Raw genomic sequence first — 9,413 nt, forward strand, 5'->3', positions numbered from 1 at the left:
AGTTTTTTCAATGAATTGCTGTAGATGCTGAGGGCTGTGGGCAGAAAGGATCTCCTGTAGCTGTCTGTCCTGAAGCTGATCTGGAGAAGCCTCTGACTGAAGACACTCTGTTGTTGTATAACAGTCTGATGATGAAGATGATGCTCAGGGTTATCCATAATGTTATTTGTGTTGTGAAGAATCCTTCTTTGAAAAGTCATGTCTAGAGGTTCCAGAAGGGTCCCCAGAACAGAGCCGGCCTTCGTTATCAGCCTGTTGATGTTACTGGCTCTGATGCTGCTACCCCAACAGATGATGCCAGAGGAGATCACACTCTCCATGACTTATGGAAGATCTGCAGCATGTTGCTGCAAACCCTGAAGGACCTAAGCTTCCTGAGGAAGCACATTCTTTTTGTAGACGGCTTCACGGGTAGTGGCCTTAAATCTGTTTCTCCTGAAATCTACAGTCATCTCCCTTGTTTTATTCACATTCAGGAGAAGATGACAACCATGCCATGAAGCGGTCCACCATGGCTCCATGTACTCAGCCTATTGTCCATCTCTGATGTACCCAATGAAAGCAAAGTCATCCTAATATTTCTACAGATAACAGGGACAGAATAGCTGAGAATAAATTGCTCATCCAATTATTTCTGAAGGCAGTTGTGCACTGGGTTTAAATTAAGGTGCGAGCGCACCTCCAGTCCAGGTGGTGGCGCTACATTCCCGTAACATTCAAAATAGGCGCGCGAAACGTGCAGCGGATGGAGAAGACGAGAGGAGGCGAAGGAGAGGACCACAGCAGGCACTCATCTGAACAGGTCAGGCTTGCATGTTTAGTAACTTTATAGTCTATTGTTGACATATTTGTGTCCAAAAAGAGACGAGAGAGCCAATAGTCCCTCCTCGGTGCTTCCGGAATTGTATTGCATGCTGCATTAAGCTAACCGTAGAGGCTGAAAGTAGCAGCGGCAGTGCAGCATGAGAACCAATGATCCCTGTTCATGTTATTATCTGAGACGACACCGTCTCAGATAATAACATTAGGCCGGAAACTCTTCCACCTCACAGCAGAACCTTTAATTTAACCACGGGGGGTTGTTTCAGCCATGGACCTGAAGCAGTTTGAAGCGGACAACTCTGGCAGCTGCAGGCTGGCCTCTGGGATCCCTGATGTGTGCAGGACGGAGGACTGCTGCCTGGGAGTGGATGAAGCAGGCAGAGGTCCTGTGCTCGGTACGTTGCTGCTTTGATTATTTTATTTTATTTTTATTTTTTATACATTTAACGATAGCAGCGTTAACTATTAGCAGATAAAGTATTCAAAGCGACTGTTCCTAGTTGCGATTTTGGTTAAAGAAGCTATGGGATGCATTAAAAGGTTTAAAAAAATACAAATATGAAAAAAAAAAATAATATAATTGAAACTTAATACAAAACAAGGCTGAGAAAGCTTCAAGGTTTTAGTATAAAAAAACAGTTTCAACCATTTTATAATTACAAATTTCAAAGCTAATCACATGTAAGAGAACATAGCCGATGGGCTTCCCATCCAATATACTAATATCCTAAATACCTGGATTAATTGTTGAAGTTGCTGCTTGTGACAAGAGTTTAGACAAATATTATTGATAAATATTGCAGTGGCTATTAGGGCTGGACGATTTTACCAAAAACCTAAATTGTGATTTATTTCAACCATAATTGTGTTTGTGATTTAATTTTGAGTTTTCTCTACTTTAACCACAAGCAACAAAAATGGCCTGTACATAAATATGTTATAAACAAAGACTGTTTAATACAAGAAATGTGACTGTCTTTATTCATCAGAATATTCTTATTTAAGAAAACAGCTTTTAATTGAGTTGAGCATCAATCCTTGTTGAACATAAAGTGCAACCAACAAATTAAACAGTTTGACCGCTACTTAATGCTATGGTGAGATTCCTGAAAGTTTGTGGTGAAAACTATGATTATATTAACTCTAAAACAAGTAATACAATTAGATTATCTCACTGCTGCAACTCTCTACCCTTCCATGTGGAGGCAAACCCACTTTAAACATGTTACCCACACCTAAAGGTGTCTTATCCATTAATTGTTACATAACTTAAAATTTTGAAATTGTGTTTTTTAAAATTGTGATTATATTGCAAATTCAATAACTAGTCCAACCCTTGTGGCTTTTTTACAGCTAAGAAAAAATATTGAGACTTTGTGCAGCAGGCTGACAGTTGCGCAGGCAGCCAAACGATGAGCAAAAATTAAACTCATACCAGTCCTTTACGATGTTGTTACGCAGATTTAAGTTGCGAAGGGGAGATTTTTGCAAACCATGCTGGAATAGACTCCAAAGGGAGGCAGTGGTGTTGAAACAGATGCAGTTATCCTTAGTAACTACATGTAGAAGTGTATTGTCTGCATGCATCTGGTAACCTGAACTAAGACTAGATAACAAACACGTGATTTCTCTCCTCTCATACCAAGGCAGCGTTCACTGCCTACAATAAATTAATAAAACCACTACATATATCTTGGAAAAATCCCTGTGTCATATTATGCGAATATCATGGTTGTAAAGTTCCAGATGCCAATATTAAATCGGGATCATCCGGATCAAGTGATGATTTTATCTCTTCAGTTAAAGGAGCAATAAGTGAAATTTCATTATTTTACACTGAAATTAGTAAAAAAAATAGTGATGTGAAGGACTAAAGGTATTTTTTTAGTTGGGATATGGTATGACGTCAGTCGCCGTCTCCATGCTGTTCTCCACTCTCTAGTTCACAAAGCCGGGCTGTGTGTGCACATGTACGTAACCCTAACCCATAAAATGACAGCGTCAGAGCAGCGTAGCATAGGAGCAACATGGCGGAGAGCATGTCCAGCGAACTGAATCGTTCTCTTGCTAACGGCGTTATAAAGTTACTACTTCACTAGACATGTTCCTCTGAAAGGAGATGCCGTTTTGCTGTGTACTTATCCTTTGAAAATATGCGTAAGCGAGGCGACAGGTGGGGAGGTAGAGAGAGGCGTGGCTTGTCACACATCTTGTTTTGGTCTACAGGCAGTTCTTGAGCCCCGCCTAGTGGTGAAATACCGCTTATTGCTTCTTTAAATCATGAAAATTAGCATTCTAGCTAATTGGCTATTATTGGAGTAACAAACAGTTGCTTTGCAGCACCCTTACCAGGCTCTGTTTCTGATTCAGGGCCCATGGTGTATGGGATATGCTTCTGTCCCGTTTCAAAGAAGGAGGAGCTGAAGGACCTGAAAGTAGCAGGTAACTCCCTATTCCCCCCCCCCCCCCATCAGAAGATAAGGTTGTTGCCTTTGCTCAAACTCACCGTATCTGCTGTATTTTTACTCAAACATGCGCAGCCTTCTTTGGATAAACAGACGTGATCAGTCACTTGATCTTTTCAGCCTTGGTAATTAAAATGTGTGTCGGCCCTTCGTTAGATTCCAAGACCCTGACTGAGGCCGAAAGAGAGAATCTGTTCCAAAAACTGGACGAAGCCAATGGCTACGTCGGCTGGGCCCTGCAGATTCTTTCCCCCAACATGATCTCCACCAGCATGTTGCAGAGGTAGGGCACATTGAGGATTGTAATTAAAACACACACACACACACACATACTAACGTCGTCTTTAATTTTGCTTCAAGGACGAAATACAACCTGAATGCCCTTTCACACGATACGGCCATCGGTCTGATACAGTACGCCTTGGACAGTGGAGTACAACTCAAAGAGGTATGAGGACAGGTCACTAAACAGTTTGATTTGCTTCAGCCCGGCTATTAATGCGCATTGAGCCTCCTGTGGCTTTAACATTCGACCCTTTCAATGTAATTTCACCTGCAACGTGACGTTTCATCATACGAAGGAGGAATTCATAAATCTCTGGGCCTTTGGTTGCGTATCGTGTCTGAAATGGGCCACAGATTCTGTGTTCAGTTGTAACCCGCCACGTTCCCCTCCCCGTCTTTCCCCTTGTCGCCTCCTCTCCGCCCTGCTCAACGTCTCCGATGCTCCGCAGGTGTACGTGGACACGGTCGGCCCGGCAGAGAAGTACGAGGCGAAGCTCTCGCAGCGCTTCCCCGGTGTCGAGGTGACCGTGAGGCCTAAAGCCGACTCGCTCTTCCCTGTCGTTAGCGCGGCCAGTATCTGTGCAAAGGTTGGTCCGCCATTAAGGATTGTTGGCATTTTTTTTTCATGTTCCTTCCTATTACTAGAGTTTGTTTTAGGCTATTTTCTGTCCACAGCATTTCCAAAGATAATATAGACACATTTCCTTCAGACTTTCTCTGTCTCTCCGAGGTTGGTTGTTGTGTGCTGTTGCTCCGCCATACAAAGCTTCCTGCGCCTGCGGCCTTCGCCTGCATCGGTGTTGGACCCTATAATTAAAAAAAATACTTTTAAGCCTTGCTAAAAAATAATAATGCAAGAGCTGTATAATCCACCCACATAATGCTGCAGTTGCTACTGAGCCACGTTGGGGGCATCTGCTCAGTGGGTAGAGTGGCTGTGTTGAGTTCGATTTAGATACATGTCTGGGCAAGAGACTTTAACGATAGTTCAAACAACAAAAGTAACTTCAATTAAGCTGCCAGTTTTGGGGTTTGATAGCACATTGACTTAGTGAATCACTGTCACAATGAATCAGAGCTCTTATTATGATAATGTGTTTCTCACCATAGCAATAAATGCTGATAATTGCCCCATGTGTCCTCACATTGCCTTTCTATTGCAGGTGCAGCTTTCAATGTTTTCTTCTCCGACAGCCACTATATGTCTGGGTAGATTTTGGTTTCCAGGTGCTGCTGCTATTCTTCTGTTTTTTTTGTTTTTAGCTCATTTGACTGTGGATGAAGATACTTCATGTCCCACACCAACAATGTTCTCCTTGTTTACTTAAATTGAGGAAAAAAAGCGATGAAACGACAGCAGGCTGATTTCTGTTATCCATTCCACACATGCAGCCATACGAGACGGCGAAGTGCAAATTTGAATGAATTTCCCTGACTCAACATGTTGTGCATTAGCTTTGCTAGACCCTACGGGAGCTTCAGGTGTTCACATACAAGTACACCTCAAAGTATTACAATATCTTCAAGAAGCTCAATGTTTTTTTTGTGGCTCGTTTCAGAAACAGTCCATATGTTCTTCAAAATTACCTTTTTCCTGAGGTTTTTGAGTTCTACCTGTACAGAATATGTTTTCCTGCTGGATTTTCACCGATCAACTGAGACTGCTGTCGTGGTTTTCAGGTTGCCAGGGATCGTGTTGTAAAAGGCTGGAACTTCGCAGAAGATCTGGGCGAGATCGAGACAGATTACGGCTCAGGATACCCCAACGGTAGCCACCGTCAACAAGTCTTAGGCCTTTCACGCTCATGTTTTCAGTGTGTCGGATAGAATTAGAGTCATTAAACACTGCCAAATGAAAAGCCAAAGTGATTTTTAAAACTCCTAGCAGACAAACGGATACTGCCATGATCTTGCTTTTCTGTTACCAGACCCCAAAACTAAGGAGTGGCTGCTGAAGTACCTAGACCCGGTATTTGGTTATCCTCAGTTTGTCCGATTCAGCTGGAGCACCGCACAGACGCTCATGGACAGCAAGGCAGTGACCGTACACTGGTAAGGAACCTTTGCATTTTTTTATCATTTGATTTATGAAAGCAAAAGCTGAGATCTAAAAATGTGGAAAAGTATTTTTTCTTAATTGAGCTGATAGAAAATTGTAGGAAGGTTCTCTGTAGACTGATTGTTGGTGGAAACCACAATCCCTTTGATTTAAGATCAAACATGTCCTCTGAGGTCAGAGGGTTGACCTCAGGAGACACATTCTAGCCACTTTATAAAGAACCCTCCTTAAACCGTGTCCTTAGGGATGATGATGAAGAGGACGGAGAGAAGGCGGCGCAGCGGCAGAACAACCGGTCCATGTTGTCTTATTTCAGCGCTTCAGCGGAAGGCGACAGAACCCAGCAGGCACACCGCTTCTTCTCTGAGAGGAGGCTGAAGAGTTTAAATTCCCTCTGAAAAGGCATCGGAGGATGTGAAAATATCTCCTGGAACTTATTTAGAGAATGCTCTTTTGCAGCACAAACATCTCTTCAGAGTATAATAAAACATCAGTGCCACATTTCTCATCGAAGCAAATGGCAATCTTTGTATATCTTTTTTCTATTTTTTTTATTAAATAAAATAGTGTGTAAACATGTCTCTTCTGAGTTCTTGCTTAAATGGGCAGATAAGGGTTACAGCTTTTAATTACAATACTGCCCCCTAGTGTCAGTAAGACAACTGAAAAGCTGTAGATAAACCAGCAGGGGTCAGGAACACACGTGTTCTGATGATTGACACGATAAAATGTTAAAAATGTTTTTTTTTTTCACATTGTCTTTAAGGCTTCACACTTTTCCTTATCTTGCATGCCTTTATTTCAGCCAGTCCTCTCCTTTGATTTGACAGAGGCAGAGTTATGAGGTTACATGGACCACTATATGGTAACTATCAGAGTCTTTACAAAAAAAGTAATGTGTAACACGATCTACTGTGTTTTATTTAAAACAGAAAAGCAACAATTCTCCCCGCTGCTGCTAAAATAGGTCAGTAACTTGATAGAATCGGCTGCTTTTCCTTAGAAAACTGCTGATTGGTACAATAAACTGAGGTTGACTGCACTAATTAATGACTGGGATTAAATGTGATTTATATGATTATTTCTGCACAGTCAAGTTGCATATTGTGCATCGTCACTGTAGATCGGGGTCCTCAACCTTAGTTCTTCTAGGGCCATTGTCCTGCAATTTTCTTCAAAATACCTGAATCAAATAATCAAGCCATTAGCAGGATTTTGGAGAGCTTGACTACAGACTGAGGTAATTCAGCCATTTGAGCCAGGTGGACCAGGGACACATCAAAGTATAGAGGACGAGTTGAAGTCTGGTAGATGAATTAAAATTAGATGAGATTATTACACTTGCAATGAAACAGGAAGTTCTTACTTGGTTTATGATGCACTGAGCAGAAAGTGCTAAATGTCGTTTTCAAATGCTTGTTCCACAGAATAAAACTACAATGTCTCAATAATTGCAATACTGCAATCACAAAGGACTGATTGGACCCATCATTTAGTAGTGTAGTGTGAAGCGCTATACAAGTACAAGCCATTTACTATTTTACCATGATTTATTTTTTATTTATTGTTTTTAATTTTTTTTTTTTTTTTTTTTTTTGGTGGGGGGATTTAAGTCTGGGGCATCCACACTTGGTATATTAATAGTATATTTGGCCAGTTGGTGACTGAACTGTCCTTAATGATCACACAGGACATGTATCTTATGTGACTGAGACGCTAAAGCTCATAGATGGTGGTGGGGACATTGTGTGATAGTGTCTGGAAAATATAGGTTTATCATTATCACTTTTAGAATAGCATTTAATAATACTTTTTATTTCAAGCGCCTTTCAAAACACTCATGGACACTGTACAGGTAAAAACAATAATTTGTGAGCAATAGTATTGCAATGAAACGGTTTCCTGATATGTAGATCTGTTCTGCTCTTTATAAATGAGTACAAATGAAGCCAGCTGTATCCACTTCAGCATCCTTTAGTTTGAGCTACAAAATAACAGCGAAAAACATAAAAATAGTGGATTTGCTAATTTGGTCAGCCTTGTTTGACCTTGTTTGTCAGCTCAGCAGGAAATACTGTGACGTAATTGTTCTGAAAGCGGAACAGAGAAAACTGAATGGCCTTACCAGAATATAACGATGCCTGTGCAGCTCCTGGAGAGAATAAATTCTAGTTTTCTGCACTCCTAAGACTCCAAGTACACAACAAAATGTATTTAAGGGCTCAAAAAGTGAATTTAGCATGATATGTCATCTTTGAAAAAAAAGATCCAGTTCCACACCGGGACTCTCCATATGCGGTGTTACAGAAAATATTTGCCATTTTGAAACCTTGAAACAAGAAATCAGGCCATGTCCAGTTATAATAAAGTGAAACATTAACTTTGAGGAAAATCTTTTAACATTCATTCATCTGCCTGGAGGCAGCAGTTTATAAGTCTTCTCAAAGGCCACAGTTCCAATACTTTCCCTCTTCTTAGGGACAAGACAGTCCAAATACAAAGCCAGAATCGTGTTGCATGTGATTCTACATAACGGTTTCTCAGCAACAATAAATGTTAGACTTCCCCTCAGGAGGTTGGTGTCAGGCAAATCTATATCAAACGCACCATGGGGTATTTAGTTGTGTTCTCAGCTGCTACACATTCTGAATAAAGTCAACTTTTCCAGCAGTTTTACACGTTCTGTTCGATGGTATGACAACAATTATTAGGTAACACTTAGAAGAGGTTTGCTGCTATATTACTGCATTATTAACAAAGCATATTGTTTGATGGCTGGAAATCAGAGAAGTCTCTTGGTCCTTTCTCATGCCCTAGAGCATGGGTTCCCAAAGTGGGGGTCGGGACCCGCCCAGGGGGTCAAAAGACACCTGTTGGGGGTCGCGAGATGATTTGATGCGAATGTGCCAAAAAGATTTAGCATTATCTTATTTGTGAAACTGGAATCAAAGTATAACAATACAAGATGCTCCATATCTCTCAGTTTAACGCAAGAGGAAGGCTGCACTTTCTTGTAAGAGTTCTTACAAAAATATGACTTTATTCTTGTAATTTTACAATTTTATTCTTATAATTTTCAAAGAAATATTTAATAAAAATCCAACTTGCCAAAATTGGGTCACCAGCCTCTGGCACTGTTATTTTGGGGGTCTCCGGTTGAAAAGTTTGGGAACCACTGCCCTAGAGGTCTCTCCTGCTCGTTCCCCAGACTTTTCATGTCTCACACTAAACATGCAACCCGACATCATGCTTACAAGAACACAAGCTAGCAGACTAGAGCCCGATTTACATTGTTTAGCGCAAACAAAGTTCTTGTTAGAGCACCTAACTCATGTTGTAGCTATCAAAGGCATATTCATCCGTTCGAGTCTTTTAGTCCCCATGAGGCTTTTGTCTGGACTCCTGGATCCTCTTCCCACAGTTCATAGCTAAGGTGGAGACAGCAAACGAAGAGAGGATCACGATCGAAGTCCCCACAAAGTGAGATGAGGCGCCTCTGGGGGCCGCTCGCATGGTTCTCCTGAGCAGAGCTTCTCTGTCGAAGGCAGCGCTGGCATCCACCGCCTGGGCTGTAGGATCCATGTTGAGAGATGGTGGCCGGGTGGAAGAATACTGAAGCCGAAGCTGAGATCAGAGGCTCGGGACGGGCTGCAGCCTTAGCAGGAGGTGTCCGATTCTTCCTGTACTGACCAACCTCTTTCAGGTGTGGCTTGGATGGGTATGATCCAGTACGTCCCTCAGTTCCTGTGTGGCACATCCATTTATAACTATCTGAGGAGGTT

At 41.7% G+C, this 9,413-nt stretch overlaps 1 protein-coding gene across 1 annotated transcript; it reads left to right on the top strand.

The window, feature by feature from the left end:
- The first annotated feature begins 694 nt into the window (after window positions 1-694).
- Window positions 695-6,211, top strand: rnaseh2a (ribonuclease H2, subunit A). The gene is made up of 9 exons (XM_021309499.2): window positions 695-802; window positions 1,089-1,217; window positions 3,193-3,264; window positions 3,444-3,570; window positions 3,648-3,735; window positions 4,022-4,159; window positions 5,253-5,340; window positions 5,501-5,624; window positions 5,876-6,211. The coding sequence occupies exons 2-9, from the start codon at window positions 1,091-1,093 to the stop codon at window positions 6,027-6,029; spliced, it is 918 nt and encodes a 305-aa protein (XP_021165174.2). The 5' UTR covers window positions 695-802; window positions 1,089-1,090; the 3' UTR covers window positions 6,030-6,211.
- The last annotated feature ends 3,202 nt before the right edge of the window (window positions 6,212-9,413 follow it).

The sequence above is a fragment of the Fundulus heteroclitus genome, chromosome 5 (genome assembly GCF_011125445.2).
Source record: "Fundulus heteroclitus isolate FHET01 chromosome 5, MU-UCD_Fhet_4.1, whole genome shotgun sequence".
Lineage (NCBI taxonomy): Eukaryota > Metazoa > Chordata > Actinopteri > Cyprinodontiformes > Fundulidae > Fundulus > Fundulus heteroclitus.

Excerpts from the sequence above, each read along its gene's own strand:
- rnaseh2a (XM_021309499.2), top strand. The coding sequence starts at position 1,091 with ATGGACCTGAAGCAGTTTGAAGCGGACAACTCTGGCAGCTGCAGGCTG. Across the intron at positions 4,160-5,252 it reads CGGCCAGTATCTGTGCAAAG|GTTGCCAGGGATCGTGTTGT; the intron begins GTTGGTCCGCCA and ends CGTGGTTTTCAG. Across the intron at positions 5,625-5,875 it reads AAGGCAGTGACCGTACACTG|GGATGATGATGAAGAGGACG; the intron begins GTAAGGAACCTT and ends CCGTGTCCTTAG.